General features: G+C 47.0%; 1 protein-coding gene across 1 annotated transcript; it reads left to right on the top strand.

Moving 5' to 3' along the window:
• Positions 1 to 2,759: 2,759 nt before the first annotated feature.
• Positions 2,760 to 24,374, top strand: VWA2 (von Willebrand factor A domain containing 2). The gene is made up of 13 exons (XM_069981760.1): positions 2,760 to 2,784; positions 6,630 to 6,704; positions 10,453 to 10,586; positions 12,803 to 12,912; positions 13,040 to 13,234; positions 13,329 to 13,462; positions 13,971 to 14,103; positions 15,628 to 15,683; positions 15,970 to 16,077; positions 18,375 to 18,953; positions 19,570 to 20,121; positions 21,747 to 21,869; positions 22,636 to 24,374. The coding sequence occupies exons 1-13, from the start codon at positions 2,760 to 2,762 to the stop codon at positions 22,764 to 22,766; spliced, it is 2,355 nt and encodes a 784-aa protein (XP_069837861.1). The 3' UTR covers positions 22,767 to 24,374.

Here is a 24,374-nt window from a genome sequence, read left to right as displayed (position 1 = left end):
ACAGTGGCAGTATAATAAGCTTCAAAGACCACCACCTGCATGAAGGGATTATTAGATTACTGTAGGGTGATATGTAGTGTGGTATTATGTGTGCATGATATGGCGGTATAATATGTGCACTGATGTAGATCCTGTAATGCTGTATTATGTGTGCACTGTATGGCGGTATAATATGTGCACTGATGTAGATCCTGTAATACTGTACTATGTGTGCACTGTATGGCGGTATAATATGTGCACTGATGTAGGTCCTGTAATACTGTACATGTGTGCACTGTATAACGGTATAATATGTGCACTGATGTAGGTCCTGTAATACTGTACTAATGTGTGCACTGTATAACGGTATAATATGTGCACTGATGTAGGTCCTGTAATGCTGTACTATGTGGGCACTATATGACGGTATTATATGAATGCTGATATCTGATATTTCTATTTTTTAGGTCCGTTTCTGGAATAATGATGATGATGGAGCACAGCTTTGTTTCCCTCTTCCTCTTCCTCCTTTCCTATGGTGAGTGTTACTGCTTCACAGGAATGATTTCTCTCTATTATTCTGTGTGTTTAGCCCCGCACAGATTCCTACAATCCATTTGGCTGCTGTATCTATGAATGCTGTTAAAGGGATTTGTAATTGACTTCTGTTTAAAAAAAAAAATCTCAAGTCTTCCAGTACTTATCAGCTGCTGTGTTTATCTAGTCTGACATAGTGCTCTCTGCTGCCACCTCTGTCCATGTCAGGAACTGTCCATAGCAGCAGAAAATCCTCATAGAAAACCTCTCCTGCTCTGCACAGTTCCTGACATGGACAGAGGTGGCAGCAGAGAGCACTTCGTCAGACTGGATAGAATACACCACTTCCTGTATAACATACAGCAGCTGATAAGTACTGGAAGACTGGAGATTTTTAAACAGAAGTAAATTAGAAATCTGGCACTTGCTGGGACCAGTTGATTTGAAAGAAATTTTGGTGAACAACCCCCATAATAATGCTGCCTCCATAATAATGTAATAATAAAGAAACTAGAGAAAATCTACAATCAGAACAAAAAAAATAAAAAATTAAGAAAGACATTGTTCCACTTACACTGGGTTCTCTTATTGCGGTTAACCTTCTTGGGTCCTAACAATGTTTCCCAGGAGCATATACTGTTCAGTGGCTGCAGTGGTGTCCCCGCCCCGGTCAGTGGCTGCAGTGGTGTCCCCGGTCAGTGGCTGCAGTGGTGTCCCCGGTCAGTGGCTGCAGTGGTGTCCCCGGTCAGTGGCTGCAGTGGTGTCCCCGGTCAGTGGCTGCAGTGGTGTCCCCGGTCAGTGGCTGCAGTGGTGTCCCCGGTCAGTGGCTGCAGTGGTGTCCCCGGTCAGTGGCTGCAGTGGTGTCCCCGGTCAGTGGCTGCAGTGGTGTCCCCGGTCAGTGGCTGCAGTGGTGTCCCCGCCCTGGTCAGTGGCTGCAGTGGTGTCCCGTCCCCGGTCAGTGGCTGCAGTGGTGTCCCCGCCCCAATCAATGGCTCCAGTGGTGTCCCCGCCCCGGTCAGTGGCTGCAGTGGTGTCCCCGGTCAGTGGCTGCAGTGGTGTCCCCGGTCAGTGGCTGCAGTGGTGTCCCCGGTCAGTGGCTGCAGCGGTGTCCCCGGTCAGTGGCTGCAGCGGTGTCCCCGGTCAGTGGCTGCAGCGGTGTCCCCGGTCAGTGGCTGCAGTGGTGTCCCCGCCCCGGTCAGTGGCTGCAGTGGTGTCCCCGCCCCGGTCAGTGGCTGCAGTGGTGTCCCCGGTCAGTGGCTGCAGTGGTGTCCCCGGTCAGTGGCTGCAGCGGTGTCCCCGGTCAGTGGCTGCAGCGGTGTCCCCGGTCAGTGGCTGCAGCGGTGTCCCGTCCCCGGTCAGTGGCTGCAGTGGTGTCCCCGGTCAGTGGCTGCAGTGGTGTCCCGTCCCCGGTCAGTGGCTGCAGTGGTGTCCCCGCCCCGGTCAGTGGCTGCAGTGGTGTCCCCGCCCCAATCAGTGGCTGCAGTGGTGTCCCCGGCCCAATCAGTGGCTGCAGTGGTGTCCCCGCCCCGGTCAGTGGCTGCAGTGGTGTCCCGTCCCCGGTCAGTGGCTGCAGTGGTGTCCCCGGTCAGTGGCTGCAGTGGTGTCCCCGGTCAGTGGCTGCAGTGGTCTCCCCGGTCAGTGGCTGCAGTGGTGTCCCCGGTCAGTGGCTGCAGTGGTGTCCCCGGTCAGTGGCTGCAGTGGTGTCCCCGGTCAGTGGCTGCAGTGGTGTCCCCGCCCCGGTCAGTGGCTGCAGTGGTGTCCCCGCCCCGGTCAGTGGCTGCAGTGGTGTCCCCGCCCCGGTCAGTGAGGGGGCAATCCATCAGCCGGGTAGTGACATTGCATGAGGGAGAGCAGGAGTATGCTGCTGGGGGTCCAGGAGCGAGGACCAGTTAGTGTACATTCTTGATTATGCTCCCCTGCTTATACTCTATTTATAGTTTTAGCCAAAGATTTTCTCATAGATATTTCCCTAAACTAACAGCAAATAATCCTTAATGTCCCTGTAATATCCCTGCACTAGCCCCAGACTAAACTCTGCCGAAAGAAACAGAAGGCTCTAAGGAGAAAACCATAAGCCCGAAAATCTGATAGAAAAACACACTAGACAAGACTCCATGAGTTACAAACACCAATATCAGGATAACTCAGACCGGAATCAGGAGATAGACGAGGAACAAAGAATGAAACGTGGGACCGATGGCGGCACTCACATAGGCGAAGCATCAGTTACTCTATAAACTATCATGGATTACCTGATCCGTAACTCTGGTATCAGACTATGAGACTCCTGCCGGGCTCCGGCTTCTCACAATCTACAGTAATAAACATGGCAAGATCGCTCTAGGGCTAACAGTAACTGTATTCACTATGGGTAACAGTATTCTCTATGGTAACAGTATTCTCTATGGTAACAGTATTCTCTATGGTAACAGTATTCTTTATAGGTAACAGTATTCTCTATGGTAACAGTATTTTCTATAGGTAACTGTATTCTCTGTAGGTATCTGTAGTCTCTGTAGGTAACAGGATTCTCTATGGTAACATTATTCTCTATGGTAACAGTATTCTCTATGGTAACAGTACTCTATGGTAACCGGATTCTCTATGGTAACAGGATTCTCTATGGTAACAGGATTCTCTATGGTAACAGGATTCTCTATGGTAACAGTATTCTCTATGGTAACAGTATTTTCTATGGTAACAGTATTTTCTATAGGTAACTGTATTCTCTGTAGGTATCTGTAGTCTCTGTAGGTAACTGTATTCTCTATAGGTAACAGTATTCTCTGTGGTAACAGTATTCTCTATAGGTAACAGTATTCTCTATGGGTAACTGTATTCTCTATAGGTAACAGGATTCTCTATGGGTAACTGTATTCTCTATAGGTAACATTATTCTCTATGGTAACAGTATTCTCTATGGTAACAGTATTCTCTATAGGTAACAGTATTTTCTATAGGTAACTTCTCTGTAGGTATCTGTAGTCTCTGTAGGTAACTGTATTCTCTATAGGTAACATTATTCTCTATGGTAACAGTATTTTCTATAGGTAACAGTATTCTCTATAGGTAACAGTATTCTCTATAGGTAACTGTAGTCTCTGTAGGTAACTGTATTCTCTATAGGTAAAAGGATTCTCTATAGGTAACAGGATTCTCTATAGGTAACATTATTCTCTATGGTAACAGTATTCTCTGTGGTAACAGTATTCTCTGTGGTAACAGTATTCTCTATAGGTAACAGTATTCTCTATGGTAACAGTATTCTCTATGGTAACAGTATTCTCTATGGTAACAGTATTCTCTGTAGGTATCTGTAGTCTCTGTAGGTAACAGGATTCTCTATGGTAACATTATTCTCTATGGTAACAGTATTCTCTATGGTAACAGTATTCTCTATGGTAACAGTATTTTCTATGGTAACAGTATTTTCTATAGGTAACTGTATTCTCTGTAGGTATCTGTAGTCTCTGTAGGTAACTGTATTCTCTATAGGTAACAGTATTCTCTGTGGTAACAGTATTCTCTATAGGTAACAGTATTCTCTATGGGTAACTGTATTCTCTATAGGTAACAGGATTCTCTATGGGTAACTGTATTCTCTATAGGTAACATTATTCTCTATGGTAACAGTATTCTCTATGGTAACAGTATTCTCTATAGGTAACAGTATTTTCTATAGGTAACTTCTCTGTAGGTATCTGTAGTCTCTGTAGGTAACTGTATTCTCTATAGGTAACATTATTCTCTATGGTAACAGTATTTTCTATAGGTAACAGTATTCTCTATAGGTAACAGTATTCTCTATAGGTAACTGTAGTCTCTGTAGGTAACTGTATTCTCTATAGGTAAAAGGATTCTCTATAGGTAACAGTATTCTCTATAGGTAACATTATTCTCTATGGTAACAGTATTCTCTGTGGTAACAGTATTCTCTGTGGTAACAGTATTCTCTATAGGTAACAGTATTCTCTATGGTAACAGTATTCTCTATGGTAACAGTATTCTCTATGGTAACAGTATTCTCTGTAGGTATCTGTAGTCTCTGTAGGTAACAGGATTCTCTATGGTAACATTATTCTCTATGGTAACAGTATTCTCTATGGTAACAGTACTCTATGGTAACAGGATTCTCTATGGTAACAGGATTCTCTATGGTAACAGGATTCTCTATGGTAACAGGATTCTCTATGGTAACAGTATTCTCTATGGTAACAGTATTTTCTATGGTAACAGTATTTTCTATAGGTAACTGTATTCTCTGTAGGTATCTGTAGTCTCTGTAGGTAACTGTATTCTCTATAGGTAACAGTATTCTCTATGGTAACAGTATTCTCTATGGTAACAGTATTCTCTATGGTAACAGTATTCTTTATAGGTAACAGTATTCTCTATGGTAACAGTATTTTCTATAGGTAACTATTCTCTGTAGGTATCTGTAGTCTCTGTAGGTAACTGTATTCTCTATAGGTAACAGGATTCTCTATGGTAACATTATTCTCTATGGTAACAGTATTCTCTATGGTAACAGTACTCTATGGTAACAGTACTCTATGGTAACAGGATTCTCTATGGTAACAGTATTCTCTATGGTAACAGTAGTTTCTATGGTAACAGGATTTTCTATAGGTAACTGTATTCTCTGTAGGTATCTGTAGTCTCTGTAGGTAACTGTATTCTCTATAGGTAACAGGATTCTCTATGGTAACATTATTCTCTATGGTAACAGTATTCTCTATGGTAACAGTACTCTATGGTAACCAGATTCTCTATGGTAACAGGATTCTCTATGGTAACAGTATTTTCTATGGTAACAGTATTCTCTATGGTAACAGTATTCTCTATGGTAACAGTATTTTCTATGGTAACAGTATTTTCTATAGGTAACTGTATTCTCTGTAGGTATCTGTAGTCTCTGTAGGTAACTGTATTCTCTATAGGTAACAGTATTCTCTATAGGTAACAGTATTCTCTGTGGTAACAGTATTCTCTATAGGTAACAGTATTCTCTATGGGTAACTATTCTCTATAGGTAACAGGATTCTCTATGGGTAACTGTATTCTCTATAGGTAACATTATTCTCTATGGTAACAGTATTCTCTATGGTAACAGTATTCTCTATAGGTAACAGTACTCTATGGTAACAGTATTTTCTATAGGTAACTATTCTCTGTAGGTATCTGTAGTCTCTGTAGGTAACTGTATTCTCTATAGGTAACATTATTCTCTATGGTAACAGTATTTTCTATAGGTAACAGTATTCTCTATAGGTAACTGTAGTCTCTGTAGGTAACTGTATTCTCTATAGGTAAAAGGATTCTCTATAGGTAACAGGATTCTCTATAGGTAACATTATTCTCTATGGTAACAGTATTCTCTATAGGTAACAGTATTCTCTATGGTAACAGTATTCTCTATGGTAACAGTATTCTCTATAGGTAACAGTATTCTCTATGGTAACAGTATTCTCTATGGTAACTGTATTCTCTATAGGTAACTGTATTCTCTATGGTAACTGTATTCTCTATGGTAACAGTATTAGGATCCTGTTTAAAAATAAAACCCTGCTAGTAAACAGGAAATGTTAGCGTTGGAGCGGTTGACTTATTGGGGTCATGTATTTCTGAGAATGATAAGAATGTCGGCCGCCTGGCCACGGACACCACTCATGTTTATCCGGCATAATGGGGATTGTTTGCCGTATATAAGCCATCAGGAGATGATCGGAGATTTCTTTTACCGATAAGTTATGTCTTCCTGAGATCTGCCGAGGAATCCTGCATCCACGAGACATCTGGACCTGTCCCACACAGCAGCAGATATCCTATATTACCACACAGCATGTATACATGTATACTGTATAGTGTAACCCTGTAACCATGCCCTCCAGGAGCCATGTTGTTGGGGGGAATGGCACAATTCCTTGTTCTTGGTGCCCTGGATCACACGATCACCACGTGGATTCAGGGAGAGAACAGGGATTTGTGCTGCTGTTACATTGTAACAATCCCTCAGCCACCAGACTGTCACATCATACACTGATGAAGCTTCATATACTGATAGGACACTGGTAATTATAACCTTATAACAGTGCTGTCTGATTCTCCTCCAGTTTATCCAGGTCTCAGCGTCCAGCAACTTCATGTGGATCCACAGATTACTGCGAAGATCTCTGCCGCTGCCTCCAGTAAGTCGTCTCATCCTCTTCTCTATCTAACAACTTATACGGCAGACTTCTACAATTATAGTCCTGTATATAGGAGCAGTATTATAGTATTTAGGAGCAGTATTATAGCAGTTATATAATACAGTGGTGCCTTGGATTACGAGCATAATCCGTTCTGGAGCGTGCTTGTAATCCAAATCACTCTTAAACCAAAGCAAATTTTGCCATAAGAAATCATAGAAATGCAGAGAATTGGTTCCACACCCGCAAAATAATGATTTTTTTTAAAATTCAGAATAACATGTTGCACAGATGAAACAAACATTCAGAAACAGCAAAATCTGTGATATTATAAGTTACTGTACAGTATAGCAATCAGCATGTGGAGTATAATGTATAACAGGGGTGTCAAACTCAAATACACAGGGGGCCAAAATTAAAAAAATTGGAGAAAGTCGCAGGCCAACCATGATATTTAATGAAGAGTGCATGCTGCGTTCCTGGCACTGCCTATCCTAAAGTAAATGTCCCCGCATGGTAGTTACCCATTATATCCCTCAAGCAGTAGGTAATCCCATAATAGTGCCCCATATACTAGCCAGGCCTACTATGAGAGACCTACATAGTAGCCAGCCCTCCCAAAAGTGTCTTATATAGTACCCAGCCCTCCAAATAGTTTCTTATATAGAAGCCAGTCCCTAAAATAGTCTCTTAGTCAATACCACCCCTCTCCCATTTTTTTATATAATAGTCAGCTCTCTCCAATAGTCTTAGAAAATAGCCAGCTCTCCCAATGGTCTCTTATGTAGAAGCCAGTTCTCTCCAATAGTGTCTTATATAGTAGACAGCCCTCCCAATAGTGTCTTATATAGAAGCCCCCCTCCAAATAGTGTCTTACATAGTAACCCCCCCCCCAATAGTGTCTTATATAGTAGCCAGGCCTCCCAATAGCGTCTTATATAGTAGCCCCCCTCCAAATAGTCTCTTACATAGTAACCCCCCCAATAGTCTCTTATATAGTAACCCACCCCCCCAATAGTCTCTTATATAGTAACCCCCCCCAATAGTCTCTTATATAGTAACCCCCCCCCATAGTCTCTTATATAGTAACCACCCCCCCAATAGTCTCTTATATAGTAACCACCCCCCTAATAGTCTTTTATATAGTAACCCCCCAATAGTCTCTTATATAGTAGACAGCCCTCCCAATAGTGTCTTATATAGAAGCCCCCCTCCAAATAGTGTCTTACATAGTAACCCCCCCCCCCAATAGTCTCTTATATAGTAACCCCCCCCCATAGTCTCTTATATAGTAACCACCCCCCCAATAGTCTCTTATATAGTAACCACCCCCCCAATAGTCTTTTATATAGTAACCCCCCAATAGTCTCTTATTTAGTAGCCAGCCCTCCCAATAGTCTCTTATATAGTAGCCAGCCTTCCCCCATACCATGTTATATAGCAGCCAGCCCTCCAAATAGTCTCTTACATAGTAGCCAGTCCTCCCAATAGTCTCTTATATAAAAGCCAGTCCCTAAAATAGTTTCTTATATAGTAGCCATCTCTCCCCCATAGTTTTATATAATAGCCAGCCCTCCCCAGTAGTCACTTATATAGTAGCCAATCTGAGTGGCTGTTTGGACCACCCATATTATAATCTGCTGCAAAGTCAGGCGGGCCAGATTTAATACAGCAATGGAAATGGCACTGCGGCCAGATTTGGCCCACGGGCCAGAGTTTGACATGACTGATGTATAGTAACTGCATAACCCTGATAACACAGCAGTTTGTAGATACAGGATGGAGCTGCAGATCCCCATAATGCAGTAGCGTAGTACAACAGGCTAGAATAGAGAAGCAGGGCTGTCAGAGGTCTGTGTGGTCACATGACAGCAATGGGGAAGGGGTGTGTGTTCAGCATGGACCAATCAGGAAGTGAGAATCACAGAGCTGTGCAGGAGGACAGTGACACAAACTTTTCTATACAGCAGTGGGACTGGAGTGTGAGTGCAGGCACATTATAGCAGCAGTGTGTATAGCTGAGTGTAAGTGCAGGCACATTATACCAGCAGTGTGTATAGCTGAGTGTAAGTGCAGGCACATTATACCAGCAGTGTGTATAGCTGAGTGTCAGTGCAGGCACATTATAGCAGCAGTGTGTATAGCTGAGTGTGAGTGCAGGCACATTATAGCAGGAATGGAGAGGATGGGAAACGCAAGGGCTTAAAGAGACTGCAGGGAGCAGGAAGGAATGAGCAGGACAGATGTGGGCACATACATGCAGCATCTCTGTCCGGGGAAAGAGGGGTTACAGCTATGGAGAGATTACCTCCACAGTCCTGTCCCCTGATGTAAGCCCCAGCCTGATAGGGATCTGCTATGATTTGGAAGGTGAGGGAGACTTCCTGGGTCAGAGGACAGAGCTGTAGACCCCGCTATGCAGACCCTGCCCCTCCCCCACTCCCCCTCCCACCCAGTACAGGAAGCTTTTACACCAAAGCAATGCTCCTCAACCAAGTCACAATTTTAAAAAACTGTGAGCTCTTTTTACAAAACGCTCTCAATCCAGGTTACTCTTAAACCGAGGTACCACTGTATATATGTTTGCTAGCCCTGCTGCAGTGATATTTCTATGATAGTACCTGCTATGTTTCCATATAAGAAAAATATAGAAAAGCAGACAGGCCCCAGAATGGTGCAGAAAAACAGGAGAGCGCTCGTCCTTCCAACTCCAGATACTACCACAGTCAGCCCAGCCGGAACAAGGGGGTCTGCACAGCCAGTATTTGTGTCATATACTGTAGTATATCATAGGGATATTGGAGGTGCAGGCCATTTAGTTTTGGGCTTTTTGTATGTTTCTATATAAGAGGACACCTTTCCCAGGGATTATAGCCCTGGTCTCCCCTCTTATTGTCCCTGTCACGCAGTATGGTAGATCCAGTTTTACCAGTCTGTTGGTCACAGTAAGCCCCCTCACTGGTTAATCTGACCCTGTCTGCCCTTGTGTATACAGAGGCCTGTTCTGGGGACTCTGTGTATACAGCAGATCGGCAGCCTTTTCATCCCCTGATTGGCACAGACGTCACCTGCCGGATGGGACAAGTTCCTGCAGGTCGTTGTGGTGAAGTGATGTCTGTTCCCTCCCTCAGTCTTATACTCTAGACCTGCTCGGCAAAGAAGAGGTTAAAGAGATTCACCAAAAAGTGTTTCCTTTCAAAATCTCCAGGCTTCTGGGACTTATGAGCTGCTGTATGTCCTGCAGGAAGTGGTGTCCATGTCAGGAACTGTCCAGAGCAGCAGCAAATCCCCATAGAAAACCTCTCCTGCTCTGGACAGTTCCTGACATGGACAGAGGTGGCAGCAGAGAGCACTGTATCAGACCGGAGAGAATACACCACTTCCTGCAGGACATACAGAAGCTGATAAGTACTGGAAGACTGGAGAGTTTTTGATAGAAGTAAATTATAAATCTCCGACACTTTCTGCCACCAGTTGATTTAAAGGAAAAAACGTTTTGTTGAACAATCCCTTTAATCCCGACCACAGGATGCTGTTCCTGGATACTTGCTGCTGTTGGACCCCAGATTTGTTTGCACCATTGTTATGGGAAAGCTTTTAGTCAGTGGCAGAGGTGACGTTAGAGGCTGCGACAGACAATATGTCAGCCGTCCGTGTAATATATAGGAGGCCTATCCGCTGTGATGTCTACACGTTGTCACCCATGTATATAACAGTCCTGTTCCCACATGTGATGTCTTTCTTGTAGGGATGTTTTGCTCGGCGCCCCTGGACGTTCTTTTTGTGCTTGATGGATCCAATAGTGTTGGGAAGGGAAGTTTTGAGAGGTCCAAGCACTTTGCTGTGAAGTTCTGCGACACTTTAGACATTAGTGCTGAGCGGGTAAGTGACCCCTGACATCCCAGGGTGGTCTGTGCGCCGGTGGGGTTCAGCTTATGTTGTACTGGATACATTGTAGCAAACACCCAGCTGTTAAATGTGTAACAAGTGTGTCACTGTATACAGATACTTATCCGCCCCTGTTGTTGCGGAGGAGTTTAGATTGTGGGAGGTAATAAATGTACGGCGTATTAACATTCCTGCTGTAATCCGGGAGCCGGGAGGCCTCAGGAGCAGAGCTGTCAGCGGGATCCGCCATTACAGCATTGGGGGCCATAGAGCTGTGTATGGGCTGAAGCTGCCAACAGCCTCCTCCTGGCCCAGAACTCAGCCCCCCGTATACCAGGTGTACAGAACCCAGCACCCCGTATACCAGGTGTACAGAACCCAGCGCTCCGTATACCAGGTGTACAGAACCCAGCGCTCCGTATACCAGGTGTACAGATCCCAGCACCCCGTATACCAGGTGTACAGAACCCAGCACCCCGTATACCAGGTGTACAGAACCCAGCGCTCCGTATACCAGGTGTACAGATCCCAGCGCCCCGTATACCAGGTGTACAGAACCCAGCGCCCCGTATACCAGGTGTACAGAACCCAGCACCCCGTATACCAGGTGTACAGAACCCAGCACCCCGTATACCAGGTGTACAGAACCCAGCACCCCGTATACCAGGTGTACAGAACCCAGCACCCCGTATACCAGGTGTACAGAACCCGGCACCCCGTATACCAGGTGTACAGAACCCCTCACCCCGTATACCAGGTGTACAGAACCCAGCGCTCCTCATATACCATGTGTACAGAACCCAGCACCTCATACACCAGGTGTACAGAACCCAGCACCTCATACACCAGGTGTACAAAACCCAGCACCCCGTATACCAGGTATACAGAACCCAGCACCTCATACACCAGGTATACAGAACCCAGCGCTCCTCATACACCAGGTGTACAGAACCCAGCACCCCGTATACCAGGTGTACAGAACCCAGCACCTCATACACCAGGTGTACAAAACCCAGCACCCCGTATACCAGGTATACAGAACCCAGCGCTCCTCATACACCAGGTGTACAGAACTTAGCACCTCATACACCAGGTGTACAGAACCCAGCACCTCATACACCAGGTGTACAGAACCCAGCACCCCGTATACCTGGTGTACAGAACCCAGCACCCCGTATACCTGGTGTACAGAACCCAGCACCTCATACACCAGGTGTACAGAACCCAGCACCTCATACACCAGGTGTACAGAACCCAGCACCTCATACACCAGGTGTACAAAACCCAGCACCCCGTATACCAAGTATACAGAACCCAGCGCTCCTCGTACACCAGGTGTACCAAACCCAGCGCCTCATATACCAGGTGTACAGAACCCAGCACCTCATACACCAGGTGTACAGAACCCAGCACCTCATATACCAGGTGTACAGAACCCAGCACCCCGTATACCTGGTGTACAGAACCCAGCACCTCATACACCAGGTGTACAGAACCCAGCACCTCATACACCAGGTGTACAGAACCCAGCACCTCATACACCAGGTGTACAAAACCCAGCACCCCGTATACCAAGTATACAGAACCCAGCGCTCCTCGTACACCAGGTGTACCAAACCCAGCGCCTCATATACCAGGTGTACAGAACCCAGCACCTCATACACCAGGTGTACAGAACCCAGCACCTCATATACCAGGTGTACAGAACCCAGCGCTCCTCATACACCAGGTGTACAGAACCCAGCGCTCCTCTTATACCAAGTGTACAGAACCTAGCGCCTTTTATACCAGGTGTACAGAACCCTTCCAGCATTACAAAGTAGCTACAATGTTGCAGATAAAGCCTGCCAGGGACTTGTTTACATCTGGCGTCTCAGAAGGGAGGAGGAGACAGAGAGAAAAGCTCACACACAGATTTTTGTGTCTTCAGCAGAAAGCAGCAGCTGAGAACTGGGGGAAGGGGACTGAATAGTATTGTTAGTCTCACCATGGGCTGTAACTTATCTGCGGACGTCATCTGCACAAATCTCAAAGTAATAATTCCCAGCAATTCTTTCCTGTGGGAACTTTATCCCTTAAAGGGGAACTTCCTAATGTGTAGCCAATTGCTGATCACAGCTCATGGTGACAGTGACGGGTGATACCAGACTTTTATTGTGCTCAGCCTGACACCCAGTTATCATCTGACGTCTGTTCTTCTGTCTCCGCAGGTAAGAGTGGGGGTCATTCAGTATAGCTCCACTCCGCAGGTTGAGCTCCGGCTTGACTCCACCTTTTCTAAAGAAAACGTCAAGGAGAAGATCAAGTCTGTGGTCTTTAAGTAAGTTCTGTACACTGGCAGATTTGTGGGAGAGCGGGTGACTGTTCTCAGGGAGGCGTTGGTGGCAGCCATGTTGTTTATAAAGGGAAACCAAATCTCATACTGTTTTTCCCGCTTTCCTTCCTAGAGGGGGCAGCACTGAGACCAGTCTGGCCCTGAAATATATCTTGCGGAAAGGTTTTCCGGGTGGACGAGATTCTTCCGTTCCCAAAATCTTGATCCTCCTCTCTGATGGGAAATCCCAGGGGATCCCCACAGTCCCGGCTCTGCAGATCAAGGAGCAGGGGGTCGAGGTGTTTGCAGTCGGTGTAAAGTTTCCAAAGTAAGGCGGTGATGTCTGTGTATGACAGGGGCGCTCCGGTTCCGGCGCTGTATACTGAGAGGTTCTCACACATTATATCTGATTTTACCCGCAGGTGGTCGGAGCTTCACTCCCTCTCCAGTCATCCCATCGCTCAGCACGTCTTCTTTGCGGAACATGTGGATGACGCTGTGAACGGTCTGTGCAGCGCGCTCAGTAATGCATCGCTGTGCAGCTCCGTCCCCTCAGGTAGGATATCACTATAGCTCTGCGCTCTATCCTGTGCTGCACCCACATCATTAGAGGCCCTGAGCTCCATCACGTCTTATACTTCAGTCACCTCCAGAGCTGCATTCACAATTCTGCTGTTATTCCATGTCTTATGCTACGTTTTACTATTTCACTGATATGCTGTATATTACACTCCAGAGCAGTATTCATAGGTCTGCTGTTATATCACATTCGTATATATATATATAAAATCCAGAGCTGCATTCATAATTCTGCTGTTAAGTCACGTCCAGTAACATTCAGAGCTGTATTCACAGTTGTGCTTTTTATGTTAGAGCATCTCTAACACCCAGAGCTGCATTCATAATTCTGTCTATGGATGTAACCACCAGGGTAACAGTGTGGTGGACACTATAGGTGCGGATAGTAATAACTAGAGATTAGCAGAACTCAAGCACGTTCCGAACCCGAGCATGCAGCATCTAATTACTCTGCTTGGAATATAACGCTCTTCTTATATTGTCAGGCTGCTCCCTCCGGTCCTTCCCATGTGAGCGGAAAACCCTGGAGACCCTGAAGGAGCTGAGCGGTAACTATGTGTGCTGGAGAGGAGCCGCCGGCCCCGGGAACGTCTTTGCAGGACGCTGCCCTTTCTACAGGTTCCGGAATGATCCATTCCTTTTCTTTATCCTTCTGCTGATGCAGCCGCACGTCTCGTGGTGTTTGTTGTGTAGTTTTCATTGCTGACATTTTTGGATCTGCAACTTTTTGATGACTTTTTCTGATGATTTTGTGCAAAAAAAAATTTGAGTTTTATAGTTCTAGTCGGTACCGATGCAATTAAAGTGTCACTGTCATATTTTCTTTTTCTTTTTGCAGAAATCAATAGTCCAGGCGATGTTAAGAAACTTTGTAATTGGGTTTATTAGGCAAATCTGCCATTATCTGCATTCAAAAAGACTTTCCCCGGGTCCCCCCCCTCCCTCCTCTCTCCTCCACTGCTCAGGAAATCTCTCTTTTACATCAGTCGAGCCCTGTGTAACCTATGGAGAGGGAAGGGGGGAGGAGGGAGATTAGTCTCCAGCAGAGAGCAGAGAACAATGGATTACACAGCGGAGCCAGTGTGAAATCCGGTATTCAGAGGTCAGTGCTGACTTCAGAGGAGATAGCCCAGTGATGTACCTGTAAATTAACTCTTTGTTGTCCTGTTTTGGTGCCCCATCTCCCTTCACCCCTCCCCTCTCCATAGAGAACCATGAAGACAGGGGGGGGGGGAGCTTCAAACTGCTTTCTCATGATAAAAATGCATTTTTCGGCTAATAAACCCAATTACAAAGTTTCTTAAAATCGCCTGTACTACTGATTTCTGCAAAAGATTTTTAAATGACACTTTAAGCATCTTTTAGTTTGCAGCCTGATGAAGCTCATGGGGTAACTCAGGGCAGAAAATCACCAGCTGTACAGATTTTTTTGGCTTTGTTGCTGCTGATTTTGATTCAGATTATATTAAAGGGGAACTCCGGTGAACAATTAGTATTTTTTTTTTTCAAATCCCCTGGTGTCAGCAAGTTATACGGAATAAAATCTCCAGTCTTCCAGTACTTATCTTCTGCTGTATGTCCTGCAGGAAAGTGGTGTATTCTCTCCAGTCTGACACAGTGGTCTCTGCTGCCACCTCTGTCCATGTCAGGAACTGTCCAGAGCAGCAGCAAATCCCCATAGAAAACCTCTCCTGCTCTGGACAGTTCCTGACATGGACAGAGGTGACAGCAGAGAGCACTGTGCCAGACTGAAGAGAATACACCACTTCCTGTAGGACATACAGCAGCTGATAAGTACTGGAAGACTGAAATTTTTTTTAAATAGAAATAATTTACAGATTTATATAACTTTCTGATACCTGTTCATGTAAAAATAAATACATTTCTCTGAATTATTCCTTTAATATTATAGGACAGAACGCAGCATTTCTGCGTGCACAGCTCATTGTATTGTGGATTCTGACATAGAAGTCGATGGGGAAAAACTGGCGAAATTCCTGAATTTCTGTTCACCCCAGCCAATTTATATGTGGATTTTGTTGTACCTAGATTTGTTTTACTATATATTTTTTTATTATTATTTGTAACATTTTAGCTGACGACTTAATGTTTATGTGGACTCTATTATGTCTTCTCCCACAGCTGGAAGCGTTACTACAGCCGGCACGAGGCGCAGTGTCTCCGCTCAGTGTGTCCAGGTAATGTCCACCACCCCCACCCCCGCTCATGTAGTTCTGTGCACAGTGTTGCGGCCTTTGCTTCATATCACATCACGGGGGACAGAACCCAATTACCTTGTCCTCAGGTCATTGACGTGACCCTTCAGGATTCAGACCCCCCCAGACTGCAGTGGACAATAAAGCAGCCCTGGAGTCACTGCTCAGAGTGTTCTAATAGAGCAGAGCTGCAGTGAAAAGCATGGGGGGCGGCCGTGAGGTCATGCATCTGATCTGTGCTGGAGATATAACATTGCTTTCTCCATAGACCCCTGTGACTCTCAGCCGTGTAAGAACGGAGGCACCTGCATCCCCGATGACATGGACAGGTATCACTGCGTGTGTCCTGCCGGATTCGCCGGAGATTCTGAATGCGGTATGTGACTCCTGTAATACAAAACGGGTGCAAAAAGGCTGACACTACATAGCAGGGGAGCAGCAATGGCAATATACCCCCACTGTTGTCTCAGAAGACAGGATCTTGTTTATGAGCTTAAGCCCCGCCCCCTGAGTGTCATCGCCTCCCAGAATGCATTGCTTTCCATTGGCTGTTCATGACAGCCTTACCACAGCATTCCTGTCAGAGCTGCTGCAGCATCTGCTGCATGCATTGCCTGTCTGCTCCTCTGCCTGTGGCATTGTCCAGCCCAATGCAGCATAATGTATACCTAGGATAGAGAACCTACAGACTACACAACTACAATTTCCATCATATATGTACATACCTCCCAACTTTTGCAAAAAGCAAAGAGGGACATGTGCGCCGTGGTCCCCATAGCCACGCCCCCATAGTGACCCTCCATAGCCACACCCATAGCAACCCTCCATAGCCACGCCCCTACAGTCACCACATGCTGCTGACTGAATAGTGCCCTATACAGTATCCAATGCCCCCATATAGTGCCCCACATAGTATCCAATCCCCCATATAGTGCCCCATATAGTATCCAATCCCCCATGTAGTGCCCCACATAGTATCCAATCCCCATATAGTGCCCCACATAGTAGCCAATGTCCCCATATAGTGCCCCACATAGTAGCCAATGTCCCCATATAGTGCCCCACATAGTAGCCTATGCCCCCATATAGTGCCCCACATAGTAGCCTATGCCCCCATATAGTGCCCCACATAGTAGCCAATCCCCATATAGTGCCCCACATAGTAGCCAATCCCCATATAGTGCCCCACATAGTAGCCAATCACCCATATAGTACCCCACATAGTAGCCAATCCCCCCATACAGTGCCCCACATAGTAGCCAATCCCCATATAGTGCCCCACATAGTAGCCAATCCCCCCATATAGTGCCCCACATAGTAGCCAATCCCCATATAGTGCCCCACATAGTAGCCAATCCCCATATAGTGCCCCACATAGTAGCCAATCTCCATATAGTGCCCCACATAGTAGCCAATCCCCATATAGTACCCCACATAGTAGCCAATCCCCCCATATAGTGCCCCACATAGTAGCCAATCCCCATATAGTGCCCCACATAGTAGTCAATCCCCCCATATAGTGCCCCACATAGCAGCCAATCCCCCCATATAGTGCCCCACATAGTAGCCAATGCCCCCATAGAGTGCCCCACAGAGTAGCCAATCCTCCATATATGCCCCACATAGTAGCCAATCCTCCATATATGCCCCACAGAGTAGCCAATCCCCCATATAGTGTGGCCCCAGCTAAAAAAACAATAAACCAGTAACTCACCTGTCCGCCGGCCCCAGCAGCTCCTCTCCCGGCAGAGCGCGCACTCCCGTCATCCTCCGGGGCGGGCAGCGGAGTACAGAGTCACTGACTGTGCCGGAAGTGAGTCATGACAGAGGCTGCAGGTCACTTCCGGTACAGTCAGTGACTCTGTACTCCGCTGCCCGCCCCGGAGGATGACGGGAGTGCGCGCTCTGCCGGGAGAGGAGCTGCTGGGGCCGGCGGACAGGTGAGTTACTGGTTTATTGTTTTTTTAGCTGGGGCCACATATAATGCGGGACAAGGGGGGGCGTTCCGGGACCGCGGGACAGCACCCCGAAAACGGGACTGTCCCGCGGAATCCGGGACAGTTGGGAGGTATGTATGTATATGATGAAGAGTTGGTGATGTAGGCTGGAGGGAGCTGGCCACAGGTGATGACATCACTAAGGGGGCGGGGTTTGAGCTCAGAGTCAAAATCCACCCCCCATGACGGCAGAGGATGATGTGTTGTCTCAGGAGAGACAGAAGAATTAGAGATAATATAGAGATTTGTTATTTACTTCTGTTTAAAAATCTCACGTCTTCGAGTATGTATCATCTGCTGTATGTCCTGCAGGAAGTGGTGTATTCTTTCCAGTCTAACACAGTGCTCTCTGCTGCCACCTCTGTCCATGTCAGGAACTGTCCAGAGCAGCAGCAAATCCCCATAGAAAACCTCTCCTGCTCTGGATAGTTCCTGACATGGACAGAGGTGGCAGCAGAGAGCACTGTGTCAGACTGGAGAGAATACATCACTTCCTGCAGGACATACAGCAGCTGATAAGTACTGGAAGAATGGAGATTTTTTTAAAAAGAAATAAACTACAAATCTGTATAACTTTCTGACATTAGTTGATGTGGAAAAGAATTTCACTGGAGTGCCCCTTTAATTCACCTTTAAAGCGTCACTAGTTCTGAAACCCTCGTTGTTCTCCTTGCAGCTCCTAACCTCAGCCTGGAGTGTAACATCGACCTCCTGTTTCTGCTGGACAGCTCGTCCTCCTCCTCCCTGGAGACCTTCATGCAGCACAAGTCTTTTGTGAAGCGCTTCCTCCAGGCGGCCCTGTCTGAGGATTCCCCGGTCAATGTTGGGGTCGCCCAGTACAGCGACCAGGTCCAGATGGTGGTGAAGATCAATGAGTACCAGAGCGTCGGAGACCTTCTCAGATACGTGGACGGCATGAGGTTCATGGGTGGCGGCCTCTACACCGGTAAGGCCCTGCGATACATCACACAGCACGGATTCAAGAGCACCCCGACCTTCTCCGATGTCCGCGATGACCTCCCGCGTGTCGTCGTCTTACTGAGCGGATCCGCGTCTCAGGACTCTGTGAAGGAGCCGGCCCAGTATGCGCGGGACCACGAGGTCTTTCTTATTGGGGTGGCAAGTGACTCTACCAAAGAGGAGATGATGGAGATTGTGGCAAACGCCCAAAATGTCATCAGCTACTCCAGCCCCCCACAACTCTTCAACCAGCTGCCTCAGCTCCAGAAGAGGATCTGCAGCGTGGACATCCAAGGTGAGGAGAAAACTGGAGGAGCCGCCGCCGGGTGGGGAGGGAGGGGGGACAGATGGAGAACAAGTGCATCTATGTTACACTGGGGCTTGTACTCCATCATGTCTTATACTACACTCACCTCCAGAGCTGAGGTAACAGCAGAATAGTGAGTGCTGCTCTGGAGGTGACTGGGGTATAAGACATGATGTAACAGCAGAATAGTGAGTGCAGCTCTAAGGCATGAGACATGCTGTAACAGCAGAATAGTGAGTGCAGCTCTGAGGCATAAGACATGCTGTAACAGCAGAGTAATGAGTGCAGTTCTGAATGTGACTGGTGTATAAGACATCATGTAACAGCAGAATAGTAAGTGTAGCTCTGAAGGTGATTGGGGAAGAAGACATGATGTAATAGCAGAATAGTGAGTGCAGCTCTGGAGGTGACCGGGGGATAGGACATGATGTAACAGCAGAATAGTGAGTGCAGCTCTGGAGGTGACTGGGGGACAGGACATGATGTAACAGCAGAATAGTGAGTGCAGCTCTGAAGGATAATCCATGATGTATCAGTATTATAACATGTGTATTAATGTCCCCCTTTAAGCCTGCGGATGTATTAACCCTTTGCTCTCCTGCAGGTTGTCAGGCTCAGCCTCTGGACCTCGTCTATGTGTTGGACGCGTCGTCTGCAGTTGGTGCAGAGAACTTCCTGCGGGTGTTGGACTTCATGACTATGACGTCCCTCCAGTTTGACATTAACCGTGATGTCACCCAGGTGGGTCTGGTCGTGTATGGCAGTCAGCCACAGACAGTTTTTGGCCTGGACGTCCACGAGACCAGTTCTAGCCTCCTCCGTGCCATTAACCGGGCACAGTACCGCGGAGGTCCACCGTCCACTGGGGGCGCTCTCCTCCATGTCTACAATGAGGTGATGACTGTCCAGAAAGGGGCTCGTCCTGGGGTGAAGAAGGCGGTGGTCCTGGTGACTGATGGCCGAGGCTCCGAGGACGCCGCTGTCCCCGCCCAGAAACTGCGGGATGATGGGATCTCCATCTTCACTGTGGGAATTGGGAAAATCCATAGGAGCTTATTACTGCGCATGACAGGATCGGAGCGGTTCCTGACCCACGTCCCCAGCTATAACGCCCTGAGCCAGTACGAAGACGCCGTGGTCCAGAGTGTCTGCGAAGGTGAGAACGCCTAATAAACAAAAACAATCTATTCCAAACAATCTCCCTTCCCAATACCACCCTATGTCCAATATACAAGTATAACCTATCTTGCACCTTTTCCCTGTTTTTTTTCTCATTCTTATCCACTCTGGATGTCTAAAATCTTCTACTCTGGGTCCCCTCTAACACACTACTCCCTTTTCCCTCTCCCTTTGTAGACACAGGAAATGTAATCTCCTGTCTGGGGGCAGGGTTACCTGTCTATTGACTTGGTAACCTGACCCCCAGGAGACATTATCTACATCATCTCCATGCACCTGTGCTGCTTCCATAGACTAACATGCGTCCCTGAGCCTAGGACTCTGTAATATCCTGCCAAGGGCAACATCTGCAAAGAGTTTGTATGTTCTCTCCGGGTACTCCGGTTTCCTCCCACACCCAAAAACGTACAGATAGGTGAAGTGCTGCAGAATCTGTGCGCTATACAAATAAACAATTATTATTATTAATATGGAACTTATAGTTCTATCTCTGCTTGCTGTCAGTGAATGCAGGCATATGTATCTGTCTGTGTCACAGCTCTGTAAGGTCTAACTGTTATAGATGTTCTTAGAGTGTGGATGGAACTGGAATGTTTTCATTCACGCGCTACACCATGTGCATGTCAGCTCTGCTACACCATGTGCATGTCAGCTCTGCTACACCATGTGCATGTCAGCTCTGCTACACCATGTGCTCGTCAGCTCTGCTACACCATGTGCTCGTCAGCTCTGCTACACCATGTGCATGTCAGCTCTACTACATCATGTGCGCGTCAGCTCTGCTACATCATCAGCTAGTATGGAGTACATATTGGAGTGATGTGATGCAAAATCTGTGAAAAAAACAGTCCTGTGTTTACTGTGCAATAGTAAGGGGGCAAGTACACAAACAGGCCAGTCAGGGAGATGCATGATGGGAAATGTAGTTTCTTGGCCGGCGCCATCTTGGATATAGATCAGCTTTTAGAAAAACTTGTAACTCAGAAATGGCAGCAGCTGGAAAGACAGGAGACGGATCAACACACTCAGGGGGACTTGGTGAGTAAGAGCAGCTAATATTTAATTTTTAGCTTTTACGTGGATAACCCCTTTAAAGTAGAATAATGTGTAGACATCTCTTGGTGTAAACATCTCTGGGGGGGGGGGGGTGATGTATCCGAGCCTACTGTGTGATACTGTCTGCTGAGCCACTGATTGTAATCTTATCATGTGTGATACATTCTGCTCAGCTGCCGTATCTAATATGTAATACTGTCCACTGAGCTACTGAATCTAATATCGCATGATGTGTGATACATCCGCTCAGCTGCTGTATCTGAGTATATTGTGTGTGATACTGTCTGCTGAACCAATGAATCTAATCTTCCCGTGTGGTACTGCTGCTGTATCCAATCTTATCATGTGTGATTCCATCTGTTGGGTCTTCGTATCTAAACCTACGGTATGATGTTTGATGACCTCATTGTATCTAAGCCTATGATGTTTGATGACCTCATTGTATCTAAGCCTATGATGTTTGATGACCTCATTGTATCTAAGCCTATGATGTTTGATGACCTCATTGTATCTAAGCCTATGATCTTTTACTCTCTATATTTTCAGAGGCAAAACACAAGGTGGATCTGTGTAAGCCGAATCCCTGTATGAATGGCGGGGTGTGTATCCTGGGGCCGGGCAGCTACCGCTGTGAGTGTGACGGGTGGGACGGACCGCACTGCGAGACTCGTAAGTAACAACGTGACCTGGAGGGATCGGTACAGTCTATTGCTGCATGTTATCAGCCTGATCCCCACATCTTCCATAGGTCGGCTAGTGCTCTCTGTTATCAGTCATCTTCCCTAGGTCAGCTAGTGCTCTCTGTGGTCAGCCATCTTCCCTAGGTCGGCTAGTGCTCTCTGTGGTCAGCCATCTTCCCTAGGTCAGCTAGTGCTCTGTGGTCAGCTATCTTCCCTAGGTCAGCTAGTGCTCCCTATTGTCAGCCATCTTCCCTAGGTCAGCTAGTGCTCTCTGTTGTCAGCCATCTTCACTAGGTCGGCTAGTGCTCTCTGTTATCAGCCATCTTCCCTAGGTCAGCTAGTGCTCTCTGTTATCAGCCATCTTCCCTAGGTCAGCTAGTGCTCTCTGTTGTCAGCCATCTTCCCTAGGTCAGCTGGTGCTCTCTGTTGTCAGCCATCTTCCCTAGGTCAGCTGGTGCTCTCTGTTGTCAGCCATCTTCCCTAGGTCAGCTGGTGCTCTCTGTTGTCAGCCATCTTCCCTAGGTCAGCTGGTGCTCTCTGTTGTCAGCCATCTTCCCTAGGTCAGCTGGTGCTCTCTGTTGTCAGCCATCTTCCCTAGGTCAGCTGGTGCTCTCTGTTGTCAGCCATCTTCCCTAGGTCAGCTGGTGCTCTCTGTTGTCAGTCCTCGCCCTCCATCGGTGCCGGTGTTTTGGCAGTGACCCCTGTAGATGACGCATTCCTCGTTTTGTAAGGATATTTTTATTCCTTATATACAGGAATCCTCAGAGGAGACGGCCATTGGCCACTGGGACTGCAAAGCAAAACCCGGAGACAGCGACATTCGAGTAAGTCACCTCGAGGAGCGGCGGCGTTATCCGGCCAGAGGTCATTGCAGCGGACACGGTAACCTCTGAGTACAGAAAGGGAACCGCAGAGCTGACAGGTACCGAGGACCGCTGCCTGGTGACAGCTACACGATGACGCTGGAATACCCAGAATCTGGGACCTGATGATCCGCCACCGATCCCATCACAGGACTGCAGTATAACGTACCATTAATCTCTGATTATCAGGTGGGCGGCCATGTTGGTTGTCACCTTTGAATTCACTTATGTAACAGGCTGAGAAGATAAGTTCAGAGTTGACAACCAATATGGAGGCACTTCCGGTTGTCACTCCTGTCACAGCTGAAACACAACAGAAATATATAGAGAGCCCTCTGAACAACTGGACTGTGGCACTGACTGTGCACACAATGGCGGAACGTAAAGATGCAGCCCCCCCCCCCCTCCCGAGTGCCATCGCACCCTCTGCACTCCCTAGGGTTACACCACCAGGTGCACCTCCGGGTCAGGAGATGGTTCCGGAGTAGTTCCGGAGCCACTGCTTTACTTATCTCACCTCCAGAGCTGCATTCTGAATTCTGTATAGACAAATCAGACGCTAAAGTGCCCTGCACTCTGGACTGTACAGCACTGCTGCATTATTCACTGTACAGAGATAGGAGAGATGTGAGACGGAAACTGGTAGGATTGTGAACACAGCTCTAGATGTGACTGGAGTATAAGACATGGGAGTGCAGCTCGTAAATGGAGGATAAGATGTAATGTTATAATAATAGCGACTGCAGCTCTGGAGGTGACTTGTGTATAAGACATGATGTAACTGCAGAATAGTGAGTGCAGCTCTGGAGGTGACTGGGGTATAACACATGATGTAACAGCAGAATAGTGAGTGCAGCTCTGGAGGTGACTGGAGGATACAATATGATGTAACAGCAGAATAGTGGGTGCAGCTCTGGAGGTGACTGGGGTATAAGACATGATGTAACAGCAGAATAGTGAGTGCAGCTCTGGAGGTGACTGGGGTATAAGACATGATGTAACAGCAGAATAGTGAGTGCAGCTCTGGAGGTGACTGGAATAGAGGACTAGTTGCTATACAGGATAAAGCAGAGAATTGTTCAAGACGTCAAAGAAGTGGAAGGGAAGTGTCTGTAATGTGATTATCCCTGAGTGTTGTGTGAGATGCTGATGACTGGACACCCCATCACCCACCTCATCACCCACCACCAGCATCATCACATCCATCACCCATCATCACTTGTATTATCATCATGACAGCCATTATCCACCATATTCTCTGTAGATGCATATTTATGCTTGTAAACATTTTTCCTAAGACTTCAAAAGCCTAGAAGAAGAAGAAGAGGCCCTGTCATTAGCCCAGTGTGACCCCTCATCCGCCAGCACCCATTATACACATTGCTACTATTCATATAGTGATTTACCGAACATCTCTTAGGGCCCTATTCCACAGGAGCGATAATCGGCCAAATCGGCCCCATTCGGGCGATTTTTGCTCGGTGGAATAGAGAGAACTATCAGCCGATGATCGTTCATTTAGGTTCAGACCTAAAATCATCGTTCGCCACCAGCCCATCGCTACGGTTGAATAGCTGTGCACGGCGGCGACCGATGATTTCAACAGAACCATACATTACCTGTCCGGGCCG

This window comes from Dendropsophus ebraccatus, chromosome 8 (genome assembly GCF_027789765.1).
Source record: "Dendropsophus ebraccatus isolate aDenEbr1 chromosome 8, aDenEbr1.pat, whole genome shotgun sequence".
Lineage (NCBI taxonomy): Eukaryota > Metazoa > Chordata > Amphibia > Anura > Hylidae > Dendropsophus > Dendropsophus ebraccatus.
The sequence above is the reverse complement of the archived record's forward strand: the minus strand, read 5'-3'. Positions and strand labels throughout refer to the sequence as shown.

Bases quoted from the DNA above. Each gene is read 5' to 3' on its own strand.
- VWA2 (XM_069981760.1), top strand. From the start codon at position 2,760: ATGGATTACCTGATCCGTAACTCTG. The intron at 13,235-13,328 runs GTAAGGCGGTGA...TTTTACCCGCAG, and splicing joins GTCGGTGTAAAGTTTCCAAA to GTGGTCGGAGCTTCACTCCC. The intron at 13,463-13,970 runs GTAGGATATCAC...TTATATTGTCAG, and splicing joins GTGCAGCTCCGTCCCCTCAG to GCTGCTCCCTCCGGTCCTTC.